General features: G+C 43.3%; 1 protein-coding gene across 3 annotated transcripts in view; it reads left to right on the top strand.

Moving 5' to 3' along the window:
- Positions 1 to 27,505, top strand: part of SH3KBP1 (SH3 domain containing kinase binding protein 1) — a 337,141-nt gene that overhangs the window by 286,347 nt on the left and 23,289 nt on the right. For all 3 annotated transcript variants that reach the window (XM_081115410.1, XM_081115409.1, XM_081115411.1), the window contains 2 exons: positions 864 to 1,023; positions 16,600 to 16,685. In XM_081115410.1, the coding sequence (XP_080971536.1) occupies positions 864 to 1,023; positions 16,600 to 16,685 (246 nt within the window). The remainder of the gene's footprint in view (positions 1 to 863; positions 1,024 to 16,599; positions 16,686 to 27,505) is intronic.

The following is a 27,505-nucleotide window of genomic DNA, read 5'->3' as shown; positions in this document are numbered from 1 at the left end:
TACACAGACCGACCTGAGAGGTGTCAGGCCTCTTTCCTCCCCACATCCAGCAGGTTCTGCGGGTCATTTACCAAGCCTGTCAGCCATTTACTGAGCACCTGCTATGTGCCCAGTGCCCTGCAAGATTCTAGAGAGATGACTAGATGTGGACTCTTCCCGTGGGGCTGACAGCCTCCAGGCTGTGCCAAACATGCACACAACCAGCAAGTATCTAAATGGAGCCTGTTTACACAGGGTTACCCTTCATGGCTCACAGTGTTATCCTTCGTGGGCCCAGCTGTTCAGAAGGGAATATAGTGGTTTCAAGTTTCAGCCAGGCCTTATAAGTAGGCCTAATGATGAGTAGAAGTTTGCTAAGGGTGGTCTGTGGCTGGAAAGGCCGTCTAGGCAGAAGGACCATCATGAGCAAAGGTAAACATTTAAGTTTTGCTCTATAGGGCTTCTTCTAAATTGACAGAGAATAAAAGATGTTCTTTAGCCTGGCTGGTGTTGCTCAATGGTTTGGCATCAACCTATGAACCAGGAGGTCATGGTTCGATTTCCAGTCAGGGCACATGCCTAGGTTGTGGGATCTATCCCCAATGTGGGGCATGCAGGAAGCAGCCGATCAAGGATTCTTTCTCATCATTGATATTTCTATCTCTCCCTCTCCCTACCTCTCTGAAATCAATAAAAATATATTTTAAAAGGAAAAAAATGCTTTTTAATGTCTCATTTCACCTTTGTAAATGGCACAAATGGCATCGGTGATTTTTTTTTTAAGCATGAAATAAGCAATCTGCACTTAAGTACTGGCACTTACACTAGATCTATCTGTCTTTTTTATGTGTTTTTTTTTTAAAAAAAAAAACAATGACTTAAAGAAAGACCAGACAGAGAGCCAAAACTGGATTTACAGAAGCCTTCCGTTCCTGCTATACCACCAAAAAAGCCAAGGCCACCCAAGACCAATTCTCTCAGCAGACCAGGCGCACTGCCTCCGAGGAGACCCGAACGACCAGTGGGTCCCCTGACCCACACCAGGTACTGTTCTGCTCTCACCCCTGGGATGGGCACAGGGGTATGTGAGGGGTGGCCTAGGGTTAGAGTAGAAGAGCCTTGAATGGGTCTGGCTGAGGGATGGGGGACAGGTAAAGCTGCCCTTCCATCCTGTTAGCAAAGCTGTCGAGGACTCTGCCACTTCTGTTCTTACTCTGGTGCTTGGACAGAAGTGGGTGTGAGGCTGGGAGCAGCAGCAGAGCATCTAGGTCCTGCTCACAGGCAGGAGTTTTCCCTGTGCTTTATTAGAGCAAGACCAATGGCCCTTCAGACTAGAAATGCAGGTGCCAAGCCCACCTTCTCCCCTGGCCGTCCTGCTGGCCTGAGGTACCCACATCTCACTAGCAGGTCCATCCCCTAATGCCCTCCCTGCTCTGTGGTGCCTTGTTCCACACCCCCAGGCTCCCTCTGCCTTGATTGCACAGCCCTATTGTGGAACCCGGGACCCAGCACGGCAAAGATTATATTAGTGTACATGTTTCTGAACTATGAGACCTTTGAAGTTAAGGAACATATTTTGTTCAGGCACACCTTCCAGATGTATCTGGTAAAACTCCAATTTGCTCACTGGCTGGCGGGACTTATGTGTTAGTAATGTGGAATCAGAGTTGGGCATTGTGCCTTCCAGACCTGAGATACCCATCACTCCACAAGGAAGTGTGTTCTCTCCACAGGTTCATTGCCAGAACTTTCTACCAATACATGTATAATATACATGTTGGCGTAATATACCAGAATAAGTTGGTGGCATGGAGGGCTTTTCATGTACCTGTAAACACACAGTCACTCACCAGATTTTTGTTCTTTTGAGCTAAGTTTGTACAATGAAAGTCTCACGGGGCTTCAGTGCCCTGGTGTTAGAGTCAGGCAGGCTTCTGGGCTCATGTCTCACCCTACCTCATAGGAGGAGTGTGAGCCTTGGCAAGTCACTGCCCCGCTCTCTCACTTTCTTTATCTGTTCATTGAAGATGATAATGGAATGCACCTAAAAGGATGGAAGGGGTAATTCCCAAGTATGTAACCTTATGCCTGTAAATCATTACTTTCATTGTCATTTTTATTACTGTGTATCAAACTGGGTGTATTGCAGTACGACAAAGTAGCTCTTTACTTTCTAAAAAAGATTTTTAAATTTTGGTAAAATACACATAACAAAGTTTGCCATCATAAGCATTTTCTTTTTTTAATTAAGTTATTACATATGTGTCCTTATCCCCATGTTACCCCCATCCTCCCCCACTCATGCCCTCACCCCCCTGTTGTCTGTGTCCGTTGGTTAGGCCTATATGCTTGCATATAAGTCCTTTGGTTGATCTCTCCCCCTTACCCCCACCCTCCCTTACCTTCCCTCTGAGGTTTAACAGTCTGATAGATGCATAAGCATTTTCAAGTGTACAGGTCAGTGGCATTAAGCACATTCATGTCGTGCAACCATCACCGCCATTCATCCACAGAACTCTTTTCATCTCACAAAACTTACACTCTGTATCCCTTAAACAATAAGTCTCCTCCCCCTTCCTTCTACCCCCTGACAACGGCCATTATTTCTGTCTCTATGACTATGACTACTCTAGATGCCTCATGTAAGTGGAATCATACAGCATTTGTATATTCCTGGGGAAACTAATGGGACCAGAACTGTTGTTAAGTTGGTCAGATTTGGACGTGCTGCACCCTCTTTTGCTGTCTGACAGCAGAAGGCCATTTGAACATGCCCACAACAGGACCACTTGAGCGCTCCCATGATCTTAGCAAAGCCCATTTCAGTATTATGGTCAGCACTTCAGATGAAAAAGGTCATGTAAACCTATGAGCTTCTGAAGAGAATAACTACGCAAACAGGTAGAGTGGAGCAGCAGAGAGGCACATCATTTTGTGGTGGATGAAAGGAGAACGCACTCTGCTTTTGTTCTGTTAGGCATCCAGGGACTTTAGACATTTCGATTAAGTCAGTAACAATTTCCAAAATATCCCTGCTGTGCTTTCTAAAGATCTGATCCGAAAAGAAGTGCAATTCTGATGGTTTCTTTGTCTTCGAAGGTTGCTCTCAGCTGTCTCATTAAGGGATAGGTTCAGGCTTTTCGAGCCAACAATTAAACCTGCATGCAAGGGGAAAGGGAGTGAGTATTAACTGCCAACTTTCTGGGCTCACAAAGGCCTCATTCCCCACCCCCCGCCTCTGCTTAGTTCTTCTCTGCTTCCAGACCTCCAATATCCAGTTGTCCATTAGAAGTACAAGCCACCAAGGAGGATGCATGAGAGGGGTTTGTCTAAATGCCAGTGGGAAATGTAACTATTATTCACAATGTGTGTGACGTCTGAGCAGCCCCGGCCTCCCACTCCCCCTCCACCTCTGTGGCTGCCCAGTCCCCAGGGCGCTGGTTTGCAGAAAGGGGAGAGGGGGAGGAAAGCCCTGGGTTTCTTCCATGACAAACCTAGGAAGTGGCAGGCCCAGGCTGGTACCGGGGAGCCAGTACCTGCTCTAGCCACTTACGCACCCAGTTGAAGGGAGTGTAGTGCCTGCTCTAATTCGGTGGTTCTCAAACTTGGCATACATCAGAATCACCCAGAGAACTTGTTCAGTCACTGGACCCCACCCTCACAGTTGCTAACTTGGTAGGTCTGAGGTGGGCCTGGGAATTTACATTCTAACACACTCCCACGTGATACCCATGCTGTTGGCCTGGGTCCACACTGCCAGATCCCCTGGTCTAGATTCTCCCAAGTTCTTGACAGTGCCTCCCTCCTTCCCTGGCTACCTCTCATGCATCTGTTAATGCTCCCCAATTAGCACGCCCCTCTTCTAGAAGTCTTCCATTATCTCTCACGGTCACTCTTTCCCCCAAATGCTGGATACAAATATCCGTGTTTAGCCTAGGGTAGGGTCCCATGCTGTGCCACTGGGGATGCTCACACCCCCAGACTCTTTTACCACATTTCAAGCAGATCAAGAGTGTGTTTTGCCATTTTCACATGCTTCATGGGGTTGAGCATATGGTAGTAGCTTATTTAACACACTTGTTGAATGCCATGGTTCCTAAAAGGGTGGAGGTGCCAATGCTCACATTTTGTTCACTTTGCCTATCATCCTTCCATGCCTCTGAGCAAGCTCTGTAGCATGTGTGTCTTTTATGTTCTAAGTTACCTAGTGCACCATGGATTTCAACATACTTTTATTAAGAAAATCAAAGAAAGGCTATTGTTTCTCAGTACTTCATGCACTTTATATTTTTGCTAGGCAGTCACATTGGACAACCAACCCCTATAGTGATTTATGAACGTGTTTAGTTCTGCAAAATTAATTGAGGTAGGAATGGTAATGTCACTCTAAGAGTTTTGTGTCTGTGGTCCTCCAGTGAAAGGGTATTGTCTGCTGTGTGAACCCATGTCTTTGCCAGGATTTACCTGACTGGATAGATAGTTGGATGGGTGATTTAACCCATGGACATACGTCATTGTTTGCCATTCTTGTTGGACACCAGGCATACCACTTCAGCTGCAGTGTCTCGGCTGAAGCTTCCTCTCATCAACCAGAAAGCTCGCTGCCAAATGTGGCTTCTAGAAGAGATCGATTTCTTTCCATTTAAACAGGAACTGGCATGTTTTAGAAAAAAGAATTACATAAATTTAGGAAGAGGGGAATCTATTCTAGATGTGTTCACTTAACACAATTATATTGCAGGATTACTATGTGCAAAGCACTGTTCTGGATCTTAATAATGGTGGAGCTCAAGCATTGCAGATCAGTTTTCATGAATCATGTCTAGGGGAGCTAGAGGACACCAGTGCACACTTGTGTGTCCATTCTGAGCAAGAGGAAGCATGCCATTAACATATCCACCGGTAAGCATGTTCCTCCAATTTCTAGAAATTAAGTGAAGATGGAATTTTTTGCTGTTGAAATCCTCACCCAAGGATTTCTTTCCATTGATTTTTAGAAAGAGTGAAAAGGAGTGGGGAAAGGGGAGAGAGAAAAAAACATCAGTATGAGAGAGACAGATCAATTAGTTGCCTCCTGCACATGCCCTGATCAGGGCTGGGGATGAAACCTACAATCCAGGTACGTAACCTTGACCGGGAATCAAACCCATGACCGTTCAGTATGCAGGTTAATGCTCTAACCACTGAGAAGTGCCTGCCAGGGCAAGATGGAATTTTAACAGGAAAAAAGACTTTTTCAAAAATATTTAATACCAGGGTTGATTTAAAAATTGAATGCTAATAGGAGGTTCCCCTAGGCCATAAGTGCCTCCTTTGTTTGAAAATCTATGCCTTGGGGATGCCTTGGTTATTATTTCATAGTAGGCAAAGAAAGTGTCTGCTTGTCTTGTCCAGCTCAGCATGTAACTAAGGTGGTTGTGATTCAAAAAGCATTCTGTCTACCCTATTTTCACACTTGAGAAAATGCAGGCTCAAAAGTATGGCACCTACTCACTTGTTTTGATATTTAATCATAAATATATTTCAATATGTCTAAACCTTTTGTATATGTATGTACACACATACACGAACATGTAATGTTCTATGTCTAATAATGTGAATTATCAATTTAATAAATATATGTTCAGAAATCTCTGTGAAAAGAGGTCCTGAAACCTGGGAGAAAGGTCCAAAATTTAAAAAAGAAAAATCTAAGGAAACTCTGGAGGAAAAATCTAAGGAAGCAGGCTGCTCTGAGCTCTAGTAATTGCATGCAGTGGGAGGCAGCAAGCCAGAAACCTGAGGGGCAGATCAGGTGTGTGCCTTCAAAAGAAAATAAGCCTAATAGGGAAAGAGGTAGAAGCAGGCTGGCTAGACCAGAACAGGTTTGTTAATCTCACAAACACAGACACCCCAAGTTGTAATACATTTATTTTTCTTCCCAAAGAGTGGGGAAGCTGGAGCAGGAAAGGATGAACTTTGCCCATTGTTGCTACAGCAGGGAGTAGCCCTTGTTCTCTAAGTGGGGGCAAGTGACTGGCAGGGCAGGGGATGGGGACGAGTGGTGTCTGGGGGCCTTGAGTGATATACAGGGGTCTGGAATGGAGGGGAAGCTAAAAAAAAAACATAAGGAGGAAGTGAGGTAAGCAAGGATGAAGTGGAAGAAGTCAATTGTCAGAAGTATAGGAGATGCTGGTCAGAAAGATGAAGTTGGTGCTCATAAGTTCAGAGGTGAAGTAGGTCTGAAAGAGGGGCTTGCCATTGGAGATGGATTACCTACATGGCTGTCATAGGCTCAGGAAGATGGCAAGATATGAAGTGGGGTAAGGTTGATATTCTGGAAGCCAGTGTCCTCTCAGATGGATGTCAATGTTCTGGGAGTTGATCAGTGATAAGAAAGGTTCAGTAATCAGGGGGGTAGCAGGCCATTCAGTGAGGACATTCTGGATATGAGGAGTTGATTACCATGGCTCAAGAATCCCAGAGGGCACTTTCTACTGACTGTAGATGTGGAAGCATCTGTTGGAGGAGGAATCTCCGTTGGGTCTTGGACACCAAGCTGTGGGCAGGAAGCCTAGTGACTTCTCAGACCTGTACTGCTTGGACATGGCCTATTGCTTTAAATTTTTCACACACCAGGTACTTTTTCTGTGAAGGGCTGGGGGCTAAATTGGGAGAACTGGAGCACAGGATCCAGTGGGGAGGGCCAGTTGCAACATTTTCACTTGTAATGAAAATACAGCCCTGGATTTCAGAGAGACACTGGGAGATAAATGACTGTTGAGCAGCTTGAGGCAAAGATTAAGTAAACATTTATATGCCAAACATCAACTAAGTGCTTAGAGAAGGGTGGATATCTCTCTTGAGACCAACTTACCCACATGGAAATTAATTTTTCTTTAGATTTGCACAGGCATCAGAACTGCTAAAGCCCCGGGGTTACAATTTAGCAGAAAATAAGCTTCCAGGCCCTGATTGCTCTGTGAGGTGCCTGGCCCCCATGCCCACCAAAATAAAGCATTTAAAAAAGAGTTATTTATTCTTACTAGGTATAAACTAATCAATCAATTAATAAACAAAAGAGGAAGAGAAATATATCTAGAGTGCATACACTTGTTTCCTAAGAAGGCGGGTAAAATGTGCATGTGGGTGCTCGGGCCCTCATTTTGAGTTTAGATTACTCAAGTATTCCAAATGTCTTTTAAAAGAGCCCTAGTGATGAATTCTTAGATGTTTTTCTACAATTCAGGACCAAGACATGCCTTTGAAGGATTCAGGAGAGAGATCTTGGCTAGAACTTATAGAGATGGGTGTTGTTGGCTCATAAATGGCAGTTATAAGCATGGAATGGCTATAATCACTCCAGGAGATTATGGAGAAAAGAAGAGAGTAAAGACAACAGTGGGGAAAATTGTTTATCGGGTGGAGGAAGAACTAGGAGCCATTGAAAAGGGTAAGTGCAGCATGATGTCATGGAAGCTGGAAGAAGAGAAGGTGGAACAACTATTGATCCATGGGTCTCACAGTTGAGGGTGCACTGTAATCACCTGCGGGCTTGTTAAAACAGAGATCGAAGCTCCCCCAAGTTTGTAATCAGTAGCGCTGGGTTAAGGACAGAGAGTTTGTATTTCTAGGGAGCTCCAATTGTTGCTAATGGTACTGGTTGGCTGAACAAGCTGTGAGAACCACCAATATAGTGAGCACCAGGCAAGACTAAAACACACCCATGGGCTTTGGGCAATAGTTGGCTCTCAGTGATCCCAGTTGAGGCATTTCTGCACAATCATTTGGGGCAAGAGACAGACTTGGGGTGAGTTGAAGAGAGAATGTGTAGGCCATCAAGCATATATAGCAGGGGTCCTCAAACTACGGCCCGCGGGCCACATGCAAATACAAATATTGTATTTGTTCCTGTTTTGTTTTTTTACTTCAAAATAAGATATGTGCAGTGTGCATAGGAATTTGTTCATAGTTTTTTGTGTTTTTTTTAAACTATAGTCTGGCCCTCCAACGGTCTGAGGGACAGTGAACTGGCCCCCTGTTTAAAAAGTTTGAGGACCCCTGATATATAGACTTAACTTGTGAGAAACTTGGTTATGGAAAATGGGTGCTTACATATGGATTCACTGATGAGAGAGGATGGTATGTGTGCATGTGCACCTATATGCATAGTCATCAGGTGCCTACATTTGGCCAGGCCCTTTTCTAGGTAATCGTTAACCATGGTAACTAGGCCAGACATGGTTCCTGCCCACGCATTGCTTTGGAGCCAGGCACACTAGGATCAAAAACCCACCCCTCTACTTATTTACCCTGTGACTTTGAGCAGGTGCACACACTTCCCTGGGTCTCAGTTTCTGCCTCGGCAAAATGACACAATGAGGCCTACCTTGCCCAGGTATGCAGATTTAAACAAGCCACCGTACCTGAGGATCCTGGTTCTTGCCTGGCATTTGAGAGGCACTCAGCAAATACACACGTGCTTCTTTCCCTCACCTGAGAGAACTTAGTGGGTAGCTTTGGTGGGATAGGGGTTCCTTCATGGTGCCAAACAGGTCAGGCTTGGTAGCTCTGCGGGAGTAAGGAAATATGGACCCCCCTCAAAGAGCACATCAGGAGGCCTCTCGGGGGTGGAAGCTTGAGCAGCCTCCCCCAGAGGCAGCAAGAGAGTCAGGGGAGTCAGGACTCAGGGAAGGCTAGGGACTGAGGGAGGACAGTTGATTTCTAGAGCATAGAAATTCCATTGAGCCATTACCTTGTCTGCATTATTTGCTGACCTTATTTCATTAGTGTGTCTAACCTTCTCTCTTTCCTTCTTTCCACTCACACTTAGAATGAATTTTATTCCCTGCAGCAAGAACCAACAGTAGTGACAGGGTTTAGTCCCAGTCCAGACAGAGGCACGTTGATTTTCCTGCCAGTGATGGCCAGAATTGGGCAAGGAAACAGTAGGATGTAGAGACACCTCACACAGACACAGTGCTAATTGGTTCATATAATGCTTTTTCCATGGGCTATTGCTTTGAACACTCTTCCTCCACTGGCACCCCCACAAACTTTTCTCAAAGTTCCCCTCCTCCAGGCATCTTTAAAGCCCCTTGCCTCTCTGAGATGCCCAGCTGTGGTTTTGCAGATGAGAGCTGCAGATGTCATCATCCTTTTGCCTTAGGGAGGTGTGAGCTTTTCGTGCTCTGGATGAGCTCCGAAGCAAGGCCTATTTCCATACACGCCTGCAGAGTCTGCACAAAGAACAGAAATTTGGAGGAGAATTGAGTGGGCAGTGTCCCATCACCTTCCAATGTGTCTTCACCAACTATAAATAGCCACGTTTGTTTGTGCTCATCCAAACAAGGACGCAGTGCAAGGGGAGAGCTGCCAGGAAAACCATCCTGTTTCCCACTCCTTGCACTCCTGGCCTGGCTCAAGCTGTCCCACGTTTAACTGGAAAGTTTGCAGTAAAAACGTGTCTGTGATTCCTGGGACATTCTTGGCCATCAAGTAGATATACAGGGACTCCACAGATATCAGCAGGGCATTTGGATCCGGATTTCTGGGAAAGGGGAAGGAGGCTGATGAGTGAAGGAAACTGGCTTACTGCTGCTACAATTTTGTCCTTTCCTGATGGAAGGATTCAATCTCCCCTGGCGGCAACTTCCCTGTGCAGAATATTAACAAAGGACTGGCGTCACATCTGCTTCTTGCACAGACAGAGCCCTCTTATACTTGTTTATTTAAGAGAGAAAAAAAATCTCTAGAAACATAAAACATATGCATGTGGATGCTCATTTTGATTATTGCCATCCCAAGTGTGATGGGCAAAGATACGACTGGGCATCAGGAACCTTCCATCTGGTTTCAGCTCTGCCACCAATTACTTGCGTGGCCTTGGGCACATAACGCCTACCCTTGGAGCACAGGACCCTTGTCTGCAATAAAATTAGGGCTTGAGCTGAATGATCTCTATTCAGTTTTAGTAGTCAGAGCCCAAGCCTGAGATGTGATGAGTGGGCAGCCAGAAAAGCTATTGGCCTCTCATCCTCAGTGGACAAGGGAAGTGAATTATAGGACCTGGTAGTTTTGCATTAGAAGAGGGTGGTAAAACAAGGTTGTGGAGTTGGAGCAAGAAAGAGACGGGGCAACCCAAGTCATTTCTCTAGGATTTTCATATTTGACATCTGCCATTGTCCACCTGAGTTGATAACCCCCGGGGTGGGGATGAAAGCTAGAGAAAAACAGAATTCTCGGTGTGCACTTCAGTGGTTTCCTGAGCGCAGGGGATGGGCATTTTCTATTTATTTTCCTTTTCTTCTCTTCCCAGCTCTTTCCCTCCCTATAACAATTTTTAGACAGTTAAAGCCCAAACATTTGCATTGTAGTAATAGATCCTTCTGATGGCAGGGAGAAAGGACTTCCAAAGAGTCATCATCGGGATGTGGGATCTTTTTTTGTTCAATGGGAATCAGTGTGTTCACTCTTTTTCCCTTCATCACCACTCACTTCTAGAAGGGCTGTAGGGTCATCTTGGTAGTTTTTTGTTGCTGCTGTTAATGCTGCTAATTTATTTATTTACTTGTTTCCTTGCCTTGGCTTCCTGTGCACTCCAACACCTTTTCCAGGCCACATGTCTTGGCTTAACTGTCCCAACTTGGGCTAAATTGGGCCATGCCACTGGCTGAGCTCATGTTCTCAAGGGATGCACATGGCACACCTTCCACGTTTCTGACTATGCACATACTCAATCTCATGTCTCAAGTCTAAGTGGGAAGAGCAGGCCTTCAGGGTAGGTTACGTGTGTGATTTTTTTTTTTAGGTGTGTGATCTTTGTTTATCACTAGTACTTTTTAACTTGGGGAGCAAAGGTGATTCACACAGCTGGCAGTGAGAAGTGGTGGCAGGCTACCTGGCATCCTTGATGACTCACCAGCCCTGTGACCAGGAGGCCAATTGAAGCAGCTTTGAGAAGTGGTCAAGAGCTTGGCTCTGGAGTTAAAGTTAGTAGGTTCAAACCCAGACCTCACTACTCTACTACTTTTATAACCTTTTGTCAGCAAGTGACTTAATCTTACTGAGCCTCCATCTCCTGATCTATATAATGAAAATAAGGGGATCACAGCTAAGGTTCTCCAGGAAAAAGACTCCGAGGCAGCATTGAGTATGCAGGATCTGTTTTAGGGCTTGGGGCTCACTGAAGGAAGAAGGAAACTTGATTAGAGGGAGAAGTCAGGTTGTAATACTGGCTCACCAAAGCCTCAGCCAACTCCACAGGGAGCTTTGAAGCTAAAATAGTTCCTCCAAGTTGTTCTGTGTTGGACTGAAATGGGCAAGACTTTTATAGTGTGTGTTGTAGTCCACCCTGGAAAAGGTTTACCTCAGTCGAGGTGGCTCTCTGCAGCTGGGGTGGTCCCTGGAGGAACCAAAAGCATTCCTACAAGCAGGAATATCCAGCCCTTCACTGAAGGAGGCTCTGGGCAGTGCAGCTCTGTGTCCTTGAGGCAGAGTAGATATTTCAAGGGGGTGGTTCTGATGATTGAATAACATATAAAAGGGGCAATCCTCATGCCTGGCTCATGGTAGGCCATCAGTTATCAGTTGTTGCTGTCATTTCTATGGGATTGTAGGTTCCACTCCATCCTGCTGGGTGTCCTTGGGCTAGTCAACTCATTCTCTGTGATTTAGGTTCCTGTCCAGTAAAGCAAGGAGACTCTTAGCTGCTAGTTATCTATCGTACTCCTGTGTTTTAAGTGTCCATAACTAAAACTGCTGATAAAAATACAAGAAAATAACAATGTTATCTTTGGTGTATGGTGATATACCTGCTTTCTTATATTTTCTCCTTTTATTTAACAGCTGTGGATGGAGAAGCTCACCACACAAAAACCCTCATAAGAGCTAGTAAATTACAAAAGGATGGGCTTTTTTTCTCTTTTGTTCAATTTAGTAACATCCTTCTTGGCAAAATGGTATCTCTGTGTTAGGCAGACTGGAGGAGAGCAAGGACCATTGAGGACTGAAACCTCATTGGGCATCAGCCGCTCCAAACACATGCTTTGGAGAATTTCAGAAATTCTGGTATTTTTCAGAACTAAAACTCATTAGCATTGTTGTAAGAGTCTATAAATACAGTGAAGGCATTTACAAATAGACTTTGTAAAACGCTTCCACACCCACAGTCTGAACACTGTCAAAACACCAGCTGCAGCTTCCCTACTTGGAAGGATCAGACTTTTTTTAAAACTACACCTACTGTGTTTTCAAAATAGTCTTGCTTCTGGCCCTGTATAGAAGATAATTTTAGCTGAAAGCCTGGGTCTGGCTCTTGGTATGAAGGATCAGAGCTCAGTAGAGAGATAGGGGATCCCAATCTCCTTCCTATCAGAATGTGGCTGGTACTTCAGAATATGGGGAGGGGTCACTCAGAGATGGCACTGCCTATTTCTTCAGGGTGGGTCCTCATGACCTGGGCCTCTCAGTCTAGGAATTTTAACTCACCCCAGGTGAGTTCCAGTTGTAGTTCCAGGTGATCACATGGGCATCTGTGGTGGGGGAGACTCTTAAAGGAGAGCTTGCAGCAGAGGCGGGCAATCTCACCTTTTACCTTGATGACATGGTTGGGGAGAAAAGGAGAAAGAGAAGAAGCTGCAAGAATTGTACAGTTTCTAATATTAAAAATGAACTTTAAAAGGAAGGAAAAATTCACCTATAGTTTTATCCCAGAGACAACTACTATTAACATTTTGGACTTTTTCTTTCCCATCTTTTTCCTGTGTATGACTTGGTTTGTTTTATTGGTTTTGCATAGCTATGATCATAGTGAATGTCATATAATTTTGTCTTTTGGAAAAAACGCATTTATTGTACAAATAAATAATGCATTCCCATTTTAGAAAAAAAAAAGGCAAATGTTCATTAAATCCACAAGTGTTTTTTAGCCTGCCATGTACCAACTGCTGAACTTGATGTTAGAAATCACCCATCAGACTACCCTGGAATAACTACTAAATATTCTTCCAGTCTCTTAAAAAAATCCCTCTTCCTAATATATCAGAAGTGCACATGGGTGTATGTGCATTGAGGTGTTTTAAACTTGCCTTTGTTCCTTGACATTATAACATCATAACATCCTGTTGTCATAAACTGTTTATAAACATTATTTCAATGGCTATATAAAAGTCTGCCAAATGCCATAGGTTATTCTACTGTTCTCCTGTTTATGAAAGTTTTCAGTTTTTTTCAGTTTTTCATTATTATGAATAGCACTGTGATAGACATATTAACCTGCAAAACCCATTTGGGTGTTTTGGAATATTTCTTTAGCATTTACTCCCAGATTAAAGCAGATGAACATCAAGAGGATATACATCCTCTTCTTTAAAATTACTTCTTTTTATCCTGCACTATTCGCCAAAGGCTTTGAGATAACTTTCAAAAATTAGTTGAGAGCAACAGTAAAGTGGAAGTAAGGGTAGAAAAGTAATACAGTCCAAGATAAGATGAGCACAGTGCAGATAGGCAGGCAGACCTCAGAGATATTGCAGGTTTGGTTCCAGATCACCACAATAAAGCAGGTATTGCAATAAAGCAAGTCACACAAATTTTTGGTTTCCCAGTATGTATAAAAGTTATGTTTACACTATACTGTAGTATATTAAATGTGCAATAATAGCATTTTGACTGAAAAAAACAGTGCACATAACTTAATTTGAAAATACTTTATTGTTAAAAAAAAAAAAAAAAAGCTAAGCCTATTGGGAAAATGGCGCTAAATGGCCTGTTGCAGGGTTGCCATAAACCTTTGATTTGTAAAAAATAAAACACAAACATCTGTGAAGCACAATAAAGCAAAGCAGCATAAAACGAGGTATGCCTGTAATGTGCAATAGGGTTCTCCACAGTCCCTCAAGATAGGCTTTCATTTGACTGGAAGCTTCCAGCTGTCAAATCAAAGAGGGAAATTGCAGCTCCAAGAGTCACAGTGACCAAAATGCACAAATAAACCACATGTTCCAAAGCAGCCAACTCGTTCTGCAATGCAGCTCCTTAACTGCTGTGCAAAGCTCCTCTCCACCAACACCCCCTCTGATGTTTCCCCCAGCTGCCTACCAGGGTGTCACCTTAGACCATCCTCCCCTTTGGCCAAGAAAAAAAAGCAGCCCAATGGAATTAACTGGACTTTTGTTCCCTGAATGACCTGTTTCTGTGGACAGAACACGTGTTCTTTACGTTTTAGGTCCTTGGTGTGTTCCCAAAAGGACAGAACTGTCTGGCTGTGAGTGTAACTTGAGTTCAGTCTGTTAGTGTGGAGGAAGACAGCACCAAATCATTCAGGCTCCATAAATACAAAATAATATTAAGTTCCTTGAAGACTTTTAAAAATAAAAATGCTTACCCTAGGAGGTTTGGCTCAGTAGATAGAGTGTCAGCCCACGGACTGAAGGGTACCAGGTTCCATTCCAGGGCATGTACCTGCCTTGCAGGATCAATCCCCGACTCTGGTCAGGGTACATGCTGGAGGCAACCAATTGATGTCTCTCTCTCACATCGATGTTTCTCTCTGTCTCTCCCCCTCCCTTCCACTCTCTAAAAATCGATGGGGAAATATCCTCAGGTGAGGATTAACAAAGCAAAAAATAAAATAATTAAAAATAATTAAAAATGCTTTCCTACTTCATTTCTAAAACATTTCATTCAGAAAGTTACATTCAAATTAATGGGCTCTCCCAATGAAATGTTTTGAAATAAAGGTCCTCAATCCCATCGTTCCTGTTGGCTTGGCATCTGTCCAAGGGATTGTGCCCTGTGGGGCCTGAGCTTTGGTAACCAAAGGAAGGAGGGGCAATCTGCTACAGTAACCTGGCCTAAGAGGGCCCCCACCACCTTAGGTGTTGGGATGAGGTGGGAAACAAAGGCTCTGCTGTGAAGTTCAAGCTGCTTCCCCTTTTCAAGTACAGTAGTCCACATTCTCCTTGAACTCTGATTCAACCAAGCTCAGAATTTTCAACTGCGCTCAGAAAAGTCCAACGAGTCTCATAATGCACACACACAGTCAGTCTAAGAGTTGTAATTTTCTCTTGGTGAAGACCAAGCCATTTGGCTCAGCCCTGGTTCCCCAGAATTCTCACCTCTGCTTGTCTTCAGTTGAGGGTGGTTGAGGTTATGCTTGAGGTTGAGTCAGTCTTGTTTGTTTGGGAACTGATGGGGGCTTACTTCCTTTCACTGGGTATTCTCTACCATCACAGGATATGCATGTCACACTGTGTGCTACCACCACCACTCCTCTTGAGTGAGAAACCCAGGAGTCGTCCCTGTCAACTCCCTCCCTTACCTCCAGGTTTATAGATCTACTTCAGTTTCCCTCTGCCTCCCTTTACCTCCAGGACAGACTGAACCCTGTGGTACTCAGCTCAGCAGTCTGACCTTTGCCAACCTTTCTCCTTTCACTACTCTCTGGAGACCTCAGGCTTTAGCCTTGGGACCTCTGACCACCCTGGATCCTTGCTCTATCATGTGTCTTACTGATATCCTCACTCCTTTTTTCTCCAAGGCCCAACTGTAATGCCACCACCTCCATGTGCCCTGGGACTGCCATGCATATCCCCTGCACTGAACCCATCCTCCCCAAAGGGTTTTGATGTGCCTGTATATTACACAGCCAGCCTATACAATTTAGGCTTGTGGTTGTCTGTCTCTTTCTACCATTGAGACCATAAGCCCCTCCAGAGTAGGTACCACCTGGTTTGGCTCTCTCAATACCCCCATCTGTTCCTCATTGTGTGGTTTGGCATCAGGCCAATGTGACTGCTGGAAGCCATAAGATGGACTATTTCTGTTGCTTTCCTGGGAACAACTGCTTGGCTTCTCCCTCTCATTTTATAGGCAACATTTTTTTTTCTGATTTCGCTGCCATCACAGACCTTGGATAATCTCATTTGGGAGCTGCCCTTTTGGAGGAATTTGGAAGAACCTTCTGCTCGTGCATGAATGGGTTGTTTCTCTCATCATCTTGGAGGCCTATTCCTATCCCCAAGGGCTCCTCCTTGCCCAAATACAGAGGGAAGTCACCCGTGTCCTGACGGGCATGGGGGCACCCACCCAAGAGCTGTCTAATTTTACAGCCTGTCCCCAGTGCCAGCTTTCAGGCTGCCAGATCTCAACTTGACACCTTGCGCCTGTCAACAGCCTAGCTGATGTCTCAGCCCCAGGCCAGCAAACCTTTTCCTCAAGGTTAAAAGTAGTTGACCTTTGACAAGCAGCATTGGCTACATTCCTTAGTCCTTAAAAGGGAAGCTCCCAGTTACTGTTTGCTGGTGCTTATTTGGCCAGGAGACAGGGGCAGGGCCTGTGTTGTACCCTGTGTACCAGCAGGAGGGTTTGTGGCTAAAGGTGCATTGCTGAACAGTCATTATTAAAATAGCCATCTTTGAAAATGTGTGCTGGAGAGGGGGGCCTCCAGTCTGTCCGTCGCTTTGCACCAAGGCCAGTGTGGCTGGAAAACTCCTTGGCTCCTACTGAGTTCCTCACAGGCGACAGTGCCACCTGCCCCCCACACAGCGCACTCCTTAACTCGCGTGCAACAAGAAAGCTGACAAAATGACAAGGACACACACCAATTATTAAATGCCTGGACTTGTGTTTTGAATGTAGGGGTGACGGTGCAAAGATTGATTTGGTTGGCAGTTCGCTATCCGGTATCCTGGACAAGGATCTCTCGGACCGCAGCAATGACATCGGTGAGTAAGGAGAACATTCTTGCTTTTCTTTGCACAATTTTGAAGGAGCTAAAGAGTTCAGTTTTCCCCTTCAAGCAATCTGGTGAGAACTAACACAGCTATTTAAATGCAAGGCTAACAGCCCTGGTTGGTTTTAGGTGTTGCAGTTTTGTAAACAAGGGAAGCGATGGTGGTTCCCACATTAAAACACAATGCTTGGGAATTTTACTCTCCCGGCCTTACAAATTCCTTGCAAGGTCCAATGAAAAGAAATGATGAATAAACCTTTTTGTAAAAGTGGGCATTAGCACTTATATTCATATTTTCCAGTGATTTATGCTTTTAATGTAATGAGGTCAATGGGTGAAAATGCAGAATGGCAGAGTTCATTGTGAACACAGCACTAAGTGTTTTGACTTTGAATTAAAATGAGCTTTGGTATAATAATTGCCACTTAGTTCAGAACATGGGTGAGTTTTCCCAAGGTCAAGATACCACCATGTGATAAATTGGAAAGTAGTTAAAGTCTCTGTGGGTAAAAAAGTTGGAGGGTCTTTTGGGGATATGCATGGGTGGGTTTGAGGTCACATGTGTGCTGGTTGAGGCCACTGTTGGTTTCACTTGGGTGACAGCCTTTTTAAGAAGTTCAAATTCAAGGACTAATTTGTTTTAACTTTACATCTTTTATTTGTACCTATCATGGTCATAAGTTAGCACTCTCTCATATTCTACAGAAGAGAGGGGGCTACATTTTGGAATTTGCCTTTTTTAAATTAAAATTTTTTATTTCAAAATAAGTATAGATTTTGCATGCAGTTATAAGAAATAATGCAGAGATCCACATACCCTTTACCCAGGTTCCCCCTATGGTAACATCTTATGAATTGTAGTGCATGATCACAACCCAGACTATATTGATGTTAATATAGTCTACCAGGTTCCCCAGTTTTGCTAGTACTTGTGTGTATTTAGTTCTGTGTAGTTTTGTCACATGTAGATTTGTGTATCTACCACCACAGTCAAGATACAGAACATTCCATCGCCAGTAGGATCCCTCTGTTGCCTTTTTTAACCACACCCACCTCCCCTTTACCCCTCCTCTTCCCTAACCTCTGGCAGCCACTATTAGGGATTGATTGGACGTGGAAGATTTCTAGCATCATTTACTTTGGCTGCTCAATTTAGAAACAAATGTCTGATAGTTGGCAGGCCCTGTAAGAGGCACCAGAGCACCTAACACACACATTCTCATCACCTGAGGTTACTCCTCTGCTGGGTTGCCATTTTCTTCTGAACCTGCAAAAAGAGTTGCATCTTCCAAACTGCTGACCTACAGTCTCTGATCTGATCTGTGAGGGCTTGGGGGTAGGATGTGTCACTGTCACTGTAAACACCAAAAGTACTTGTCTTGTTTCCAGAAACTGTTCTATATCCTCAGTCAGCTTTTGAGAAGCTCAGTCAGGAAACATGACCAAGAGCTTCTGACAGTTTGGGCTGTCACAATAATAATAGAAACTCTGGCCTGCTGTAGCATTTGACCTGGTTAAAGGGCAGGGAAGAACAAAGCAGTTATTGGCTGTAAATGAAAAGGAATCATTGGAATGAGCCTGATTAAGTTTTGGTTCTGTGGCTGCAGTTTAGCATTCAGGCCCCATTTCAAGGCAGGGGTGGGCACAGTGTCAGCGAAGGTACTGTTAACTGTTGTGTGTGTGCGGCCTCCCATAAGAAGGGAGGTATTCTCCCACCTCCAGAATATACAGGGCTGTGCCTTGCTTGTGAAGAACATTGGTCTCAGACCTTCGTTTTCTTTGGGTCTGGAGATGACTAAGGTGGCTATCGCCAAAATATGAATTTCATGTTTTTCAGTCTAACAAGCTAGTTTGTAAATGTTGAGGCATTGATAGAAGGGGTTAGTCTATGGAATCTTTTCATACTGTGGAAGCTAAGCACCAGCTGTATGTGTTAGGAAGTCCATAAAGAAATACTGAGGTTTAGTTTGCTCTTATTTTTACAAGAAGACTATACCAGAAAACTATAGTTCCTGAAGCTAATAATTTAACATATATGTTATTTGCATTGTGAGAAATGATAATTGGCCCTTATGAAATCAACCACTACATACTTGAGTGCCTACTACTCAAGTGCAAGGCTGAATGGCTACCTCACACACAGGCCCTGCTTTCCAGGGTGTTGGGGTCTCTTTGGGCCCCTAAGATAGCAAATAAAAAGTGAAGTAACACTGATGGTCTGTATAAATGATGACTGAGTGGTAGAAAGTAATGCTGCTCAGAGTTGGGAATGCTTCTTGGTACCCAGGGTATGAGGGCAGGCTCTGTGAAGGGGGACAGACTTACCTGGATTTGGAAGTTAGATTTGCTTAGGTAGAGGCAGAGATGTACAGGGAATCACATGGGGACTGCTGATAGCTGAGCATAGATTCGGCCTGGCTACAGTAGAGTGTTTATTCTGGCATTGGCGGGAGGGTGAGGAGGAGGAGACTAGAAATGGAAGTCAGGACTGGATTGAGTTGGAGAGGGATGGATTTGTAATTGACTGCAGGCAGTGGGAGCCATTGATGGTTGACACTGAAGGAACATGATCAGGTCAAAAAATTCAGATATCGCTGATGGAGCTTTTGGGACAAATGAGATGAAGAAAATATGGGTGTCAAGAGTCAGATTATTTGATAGTTCCAATGAGAGACAGTGAGAGAGAGCCTGAATTAAACTGCTCACAAAAGAATTGTGAAAGAAGGGATAGATGAAGAAGCAGCAATGCGAGAGCATTATGGCTTGGCCTCTGTAACAGATTGGATTTGGGAGTGGGTAGGAGGAGAGAATGATTTGTTAGTTATGAGGTTTTAAAGTTGGGTGGCTGGGGAAAAACTGAGTTGGGTAGAAATAAGCATGTCTGGAGGAAGAACTGGTTTGGGGGCAAATGTGATGAATTCATTGAAGCATGTTGAGTTTGAGCTTTGGTCAGACATCCCCATGTCAGTGCTGGATGAAGGATGAAATGGAGGGCTGAGGCTGGGGAGGCAGGCAGGATGGCAGGAAGGGATTAGGACTTTCCATGAGACAAGAACATAGAGTTGGAGTCTGCACACCTGGGTTTGAGTGCTGCGGATTCTGCTGCTGCTTGGCTGGGTGGCCTTCTATAAACTACAGACTCTGAACTTCAGCTTCTGTATCTGTAAAGAACACCAAATCTCTACCAACTTCCTCAGCTTGTCTTCAAAAATTATATAAAATCACTGGGTGGGCTGCAAAAAGATAGAGATGCTTATTTCTAATGTTTGTGTAGAAGTGATAAAGCCAACAAGAAAAAGAAAATCCTTACCATGAGAAAAAAGAACCTAGAGCTGAAGATCAAATCCTGCTGCGGGAAGCCCACATGTATATAAAGGAAAAGTGGAATCTTGCAACATCACAGGAGCCAATAACAGCTTTATTGAAATATAATTTATGTACCGTATATAAAGGGACGAGAGGATTTTGAGCAAAATGTCTTTAGGCCCAAATGCAGACGTGCTCTTTAGAAGAATAGGACATTGCAGAGCGACTGGCTCTCTTCAGGGCTGCTTTTGTATCTCTGCTTTTGTGGCATGTGTTTATTGCTTTGAATCAAGAAGGAAATTACTTGTACCAGAATGTTTTGTTAGTGCTTCAGACAATTGAAGCTGTCCAAATGTGGGCTGCAGTGAATAGCAGAACACAGTCCTGAAAGCCATTCGCAATCTTCAGTGTTAGCTATAAATAAATATGTTCCTCTTAATAAAGCTATAATTTTAAATTATTATGATATTAAATTAGAGAACATGGCTTTTTCAGACCCTGTGTGGGTAGCTACCAGCATCTGTCAGCCCACGGTAATTTAGAATGAAATCAGTTGGTCCCAAACTTAGTTGTTGATGTCAGTTTGAGATATTGTTTGTATCAAACTACACAGCCATATTTCAAGGAACATAATAGAAAACATAGATGAGCTCCAACACAGGCCTGTGCATGAATAGAAGCAAAAATTAAATTGTCCGGTTTTCTCTTGCTGACGGAAGACTCTATGTTCCAATTGAATAGGAGATTATAGGCTTCGAAGTCAAGTGCCATAACATTTACTTTTATTATGCCATATATTGCAGTTCCCCTGGCATGGCGGGATTTATTGTTATACTTCAATACTGCGGAGACTTCCCATTTCTTTTCCACTAAAGCACAAGGCAGCCAGCCTCCAGGTGGGAAGCAGCCTGGGAACTAAGCATCTAGTTTCAACTAATTGACTTATAAAAAGACCTTCTCATTCTTCTTCAGTTGCTTGCCTTCTTTGTTTTAACTTGTTTTTTCCCATTCTATTTGAGTCTTATCAAACTGTTCCCACTTCCATCTCTTTAAATGGACACCACCCCTTTTTCACTTGAGGAAGCAGAGGATTTCCCCTCCATCTTCCCCTCCCCACCCACAGACCCACACTTCACTTGGTAGTCAGCTTGGGGCCAAGTGTCAAAAGCTTTAAAGTCAATGGATTTAGGATGAGGATCTGGTTTAAAAGCTATGAAGACTAACTTTAACTTGCCCTCATTCTCTCACAGATGCCTCTAGGCCTATTCATTTGGACCAGGAAATCAAAAAGCATTTTCCTACACCCTGAGAATGCTATTAAGAGCTAATCAATTTGGGGTGCTGACAAGTTTCTAAAACTGGATTGTGGCGATGGTCGCACAATTCTGTAAATTTACTAAAAATGCCCAAGTTGTATTCTTAAAATGGGTGACCTTCATGGTATACAAAGTGTACCTCAATAAAGCTGTTAAAAATGGGGCGGGGGAGGGGAAAAGCTAATTGTAATTCCCTTAGCGCTCACTTTGAGGTCTTAATGTCAAAAAAGATATATATATATATATATATATATATATATACACACACACAAGTAATTTATAAATAAGGGGTTAAAAATGCCCCTTTGACCCACTGTATAAAATAGTTGTATTTAGACTAATAGCCATTATATTTGGTGTTTCTGAGTCCTCTGTAAACCAGTCTTTTATAAATAGCATTATGTTGTGTGTGTGTTTTAAGTTTTTAAATCGTTATTGTTGAAAGTATTACATATGTCCCCTTTTATCCCCCATTGACCTCTTCTACCCTGCCCCACCTCTGCCCCAGGCCTTCACCACCCTATGTCTATGTCCATGGGTTATTCATATATGTATACAAGTTATTTGGTTGATCTCTCCCCCCCAACCCCCATTCCCTCACCCCACCTTCCCCCTGAGATTCTGCAGTCTGTTCCATGCTTCTATATCTCTGGATGAATTTTGTTCATGAATTTATTTTGTTCATTAGATCCCACATATGAGTGAGATCATGTGACACTTGTCTTTTTCTGACTGGCTTATTTTGCTTAGCATAATGCTCTCCAGGTTCCTCCATGCAGTCTCAAAGGGTAAGAGTTTCTTCTTTTTTACTGCTGCATAGTATTCCATGGTGTAAATGTACCACAGCTTGTTTATCCACTCATCTACTGATGGGCACTTGGACTATTTCCAGATCTTAGCTATTGTAAATTGTGCTGCTATGGACATAGGGGTGCGTATATTCTTTCTGATTGGTGTTTCAGAATTCTTAGGATATACTCCTAGAAATGGGATCACTGGGTCAAATGGCAGCTCCATTTTAAAATTTTTGAGGGACCTCCATACTGTTTTTCACAGTGGCTGTATCAGTCTGCATTCCCACCAGCAATGTACTAGGGTTCCCTTTTCTCCACATCCTTGCCAGCACTTGTCATTTGTTGATTTGTTGGTGATAGTCATTCTGACAGGTGTGAGGTGATAGCCTCATTGTCATTTTAATTTACATCTCCCTGATGATTAGTGACTTTGGGCATTTTTTCATATGTCTCTTGGCCATCTGTATGTCCACTTTGGAGAAGTGTTTATTTAGGTTCTTTGCCCATTTTTAAATTGGATTGTTTGTCTTCCTTTTGTTAAAGTGTATGAGTTCCTTATATATTTTGGATATTAACCCCTTATTGGATGTATCATTGACAAATATGTTCTCCTATGCAATGGACTCTCTTTTCATTTTGTTGATGGTTTCTTTTGCTGTGCAGAAGCTTTTTATTTTGATGTAGTTCCATTTGTTTATTTTCTCCTTAGTTTCATTTGCACTAGGAGATGTATCAGTAAACAGGTAAACATATTGCTATGAGAGATGTCTGAAATTTTGCTGCCTATGGTTTCTTCTAAGATTTTTATAGTTTCATGACTTACATTTAGGTCTTTTATCCATTTTGAGTTTATTCTTGTACATGGTATAAGTTGATGGTCTAGTTTCATTTTTTGTCAAATGCTTTTTCTGCGTCTATTGATATGATCATGTGATTTTGTCTTTCAATTTGTTTGTGTGATGTATCACCTTTATTGACTTGTGAATATTGTACCAGCTTTGCATCCCTGGAATAAATACCACTTGATCATGGTGTATGATCTTTTTAATCAATTGCTGGTTCTGATTTGCTAATATTTTGTTGAGAATTTTAGCATCTATGTTTATCAGGGATATTGCCCTGTAATTCTCTTTCTTTGTAGTGTCTTTATCTGGTTTTGGAATTAGGATAATGCCAGCCTCATAAAAAATAAATAGCACTATGTTTTAGATGTGTTAAGAAAGCTCTCTAAAAGCATGGGGGAGGGGTACCCTTTTGTAATACAAATAGGTTCCCTTAGGGTGTTAAATAAGGATATTGTTTTACAAAGACTTTTTTATTGAGTTTAGAGAGAGAGAGGGAGAAACATCAATTTGTTGTTCCACTTATTTATGCATTCATTGATTGATTCTTTTCTGTGCCCTGACCCAGATCAAACTTGTAACCTTGGCATGTCTGGACGATGTTTGAACCAACTGAGCTACCTGGCCAGGGCTACAAAGTTTTCTTAAATTGAGGCCCAGCTGGCCCAGCCGGTGTGGCTCAGTGACTGACCGTCAACCTATGAACCAGGAGGTTATGGTTCGATTCCCCTGATCAGGGCACTGCCCAGATTGCAGACTTGATCCCCAGTGGGGGGCATGTAGGAGGCAGTGGATCAATGATTCTCATCATTGATGTTTCTATCTCTCCCTCTGCTTTCCTCTCTGAAATCAATAAAAGTATTTTTTTAATTGAGATCCAGCTGGACATTGATAAGTATGATTACAGCTGTAGTTATAGAATATTCACAAAATGTTTGGAAGACTTAGGAGTGTTTTCTAAGAATATTTGTAAGTAGAATATATCTTTATAATCCTGATTCCTCTTTTAGGTACAATTTGCAGATAGTTGCTTCTGAAGAATGTAGCTGTGTATTTAATGTCCTAGTGTGAGAACCATTCCTCCAGTACAGTTACGAGTGTATGCTCCCTTTCTTCATCTGCCTTCTCCTATCTTCCTGAGGTTATAGTGCAGGGGTCCTCAAACTTTTTAAACAGGGGGCCAGTTCACTGTCCGTCCCTCAGACTGTTGGAGGGATGGACTATAGTTTAAAAAAAAAAACTATGAACAAATTCCTATGCACACTGCACATGTCTTATTTTGAAGTGAAAAAACAAAATGGGAACAAATACAATATTTGTATTTGCATGTGGCCCGCGGGCCGTAGTTTGAGGACCCCTGTTATAGTGGGTGAAATAATAGCAGCCAGAGAGAGCAAGGGGAAGGAAAGAAGGAACTAACAGTGACTGGGGTGCCACCTAGACATCTTGTATGTTTTGAGTATTCTCATCATCACCAGCCCTGTAAGGGAGATGTAATGACTCTCATTTTCATAGGGAAGGGACAGGGGATAAAGAAAGCCAGGTTATTTGGGCAAGGTTAACAGGCTAGTGAGTAGCAGAGTTTGATTTGAACCCAGGTCTCCCTGACCCCTGGGCCAGATATTTCAGTGCATGAAGTTGGTCTGCATCAGCAGTTCTCAACCACTTTCCCCAGATGTTTAATGATGTCTGGAGATATTTCTGGTTGGCACAGCATGGAGGTGGGGGTGGGATCTACTGGCATCTAGTGGGTAGAAACCAAGGACACTACTAAACATTCCACAGTGCACAGGACAACCCCAAAATAAGGACCAGTCTGGCCCTAAATGTCAACAGCACCAACAGCACCAATGTCAATTCACCACGAATCTGATGGTGAATTGGGAACTGCTGGGCCAAGGAGAGTGTCCCCTCAAGTGCTGGCTTGTGGCCCATCTCATTTCCTGAGAATCTCTATAAAACACAATTTGAAATAGTTTCAGAGTTTTTTGCAACTGATGACTTTATATGCAAAAAAGTAAGTATATTTGAAGTAATTGAATATCAACCAAGAAAGTCTCCATGACCTTTGAGAGAGTACTCTTCCTCAGGCTTATGGTAAATCACTTGCTCTAGAAAAAATGATATGATTTGAGTCTGATTTTTACATGGGAGGATTTTTATATTTGGGATTAGATACTCCCAAGATTTAATATTCAGTGTTTAAGTGAGTATTAAATAAAAAGACAATAAACATGAAATTTAATTAATGCTATATTATAAATTTGTGCTCTGTATACTGAAGCTTTTCATGATATATATGAAGCCATTTAATAGTGACTATTACCACAAAATTTTTGTTATGATACCAAATCTCTATAAACAAGTGATTGAATTCAAAAGCTTTTGGCATTTTTGCCTTTTCCCATAAGAAATCATTTCTTGGAGTCTTTGGACAGATTTGCAGGGAAGACTTAGATCCCTGGCTTTGAGCTATTGGTTTTCCTGTCCTTTTTTATATTTTAAATTTCCCCTTTGATTCTTGTAGCATTTCAGCTCAGTTAAAGTGAATTCTCGGCTTTAATAGGACAACATATACTGTGTCCTGTCTGTCTTAAAGAACCTCCAGGAGTGACATTTGGAGTGTTCCAGATGGACTGCTGGCTGACTGTGTGTGTGAGTGAGCCGTGCCTCTCAGCTCTCTTGGGGCTAGCTGCTCTGACATGAGAACTTACATGCAAGGGCCACGGCTCACTCCTACAGTGTCTCTTTACCAGTGACCTTCAGACACGGCCTTGGGGATCAAGAATGTGGCTGACATTACCCATGCAGAAAAGAGGAAGATGTGATCTCTGTTATGTCAGGGTCAAGTCTGTGGATGAGGCTGTGAAGTGTGTGTGTGTGTGTGTGTGTGTGTGTGTGTGTGTGTGTACATGTGCCACTCTGGATCCTATTCAGGGACACAAATCATGATCAGACTTCACTTTCTATCAGGATATTTGAGAAGCAATATGCATTTCTCAAGCATAATGTCAAAAAGCAAAAGAGATTGTGCTTAGTCAAGTAAGTGCTTTATACCAAGGAAGTGAAACAGATTGAACTTCTTGACTCCTGTTAATTCAGAACAGGTTCTATGCCTGGACCTCTCCCTGCAGTGCCTCTGCCCTGGTTCCTGACTTTTCACCTAAGACTCTTAGGGCTCAAAGCCTAGGTTTGCGCTGAGTAAATGAGCTCAAGCTGGCAACCAACACTGGTTTCAAAATCAGCTCACAAACCTCAAGGAGATGGGCTGGCGGCAAGGCCTATCCCCAGTATTCCCAAGAGTCTGATCCCAGATGTAAACCAGGGGTGTCCACTAAGAGACCTTCGCAGAAACATGGGCCCACACCAAAACCGAAGTGCTCACCTCTGCCTGCTTGGTCCCCCTTAGGGCAGTCCTGGCATTTGGCAGTCCATCGCATTGGCTGGGTTTGTACTTAGGTTTGATGGGTTCCATACACATCTTTTACCCCATCACATCCAATTAGCACAAAAGTAACAAACATTCAACGTGTCAGTAGCAAAAGTCTCATGAATACTATAGAAACACAGGTGTACATTAAATAAATCAAAGTGAGGAGATGGTAACAAATGTTGCATAGCCTCATGAGAGTATTTGAGGGTGTGAATTATTCTCAATTACAAAAAGTGAACAGTGCCATGCTGCCTGAGCCACCTACAGCTATTAGCCTGCTCAAAGGAAAAGTAACTGACAGGTGAGAGGAGTGGAGGGGCATTCAGGTGTGTAGCAAGCTCAGTTCAGACAGCCCTTGGCTTGGAGAGCTTCACAGTACTCAGTAGTCATTTGCATTAGTGGTCCAGCCCAGAAGCTTACCTGTGTGCAGAGGCAGCATATGCTCCCCTGGGATTTTGGTTGCCTGCCTCTCTGTGGTCAGGGCCCACGAATTCTTCCTTCAACCCAATGACTTGAGCATTTCTGCTTTTGCTACATGCTGAAACCATTTATACTAGTAGCTTTGAGCATATAAATGTAGAGGGGTTAAAGTAAGCTATGCACAGCAAAGGGACTTATATAGTACTTGTTACATTCACAGTGTGCTCAGCTGAGGCCTCTGAACTAGGGAATGAATGTGGAGGCAAGAAGAGAACAGGTGATGTTCAGCTCTGATTGCACATGGCATTTATTTGACCTGAAGTACCCCCTCTGCCCACTGCCTGTGGCTCAAAGATTGGCAGGGCCCAATTATGGCTTCCATTTGACTTGGAAATATCCAGGGGGCTATACCACCTGCCAGAAAACCATGCTCAAGTGCCCCTTAGCCATACTAAAAGCATAATAAACAAACTACACATTATTAAGTAGGAAAGCTGAATTATCAACCCCTTTCTCTAGCCATATACTTTTGTTTAAGGTATGGTCTAGAGCAGTGGTTGGCAAACTGCAGCTCGCAAGCCGCAGTTTGCCAACCACTGGAGAGGCCTTGGCCTTCTCAGCCTCTTGCTACCTTTGATTCACTGAATGAGAAAAGTGATGAGCACTTGAGGAGTGAGGTCGGTGAGACCCACTAGAAGGTT

The sequence above is a fragment of the Myotis nattereri genome (genome assembly GCF_964212035.1).
Source record: "Myotis nattereri genome assembly, chromosome: X".
In the NCBI taxonomy this organism is placed as follows: Eukaryota; Metazoa; Chordata; class Mammalia; order Chiroptera; family Vespertilionidae; genus Myotis; species Myotis nattereri.
Note: the sequence above shows the minus strand (reverse complement) of the source record. Positions and strands in the feature narration are given on the sequence as shown.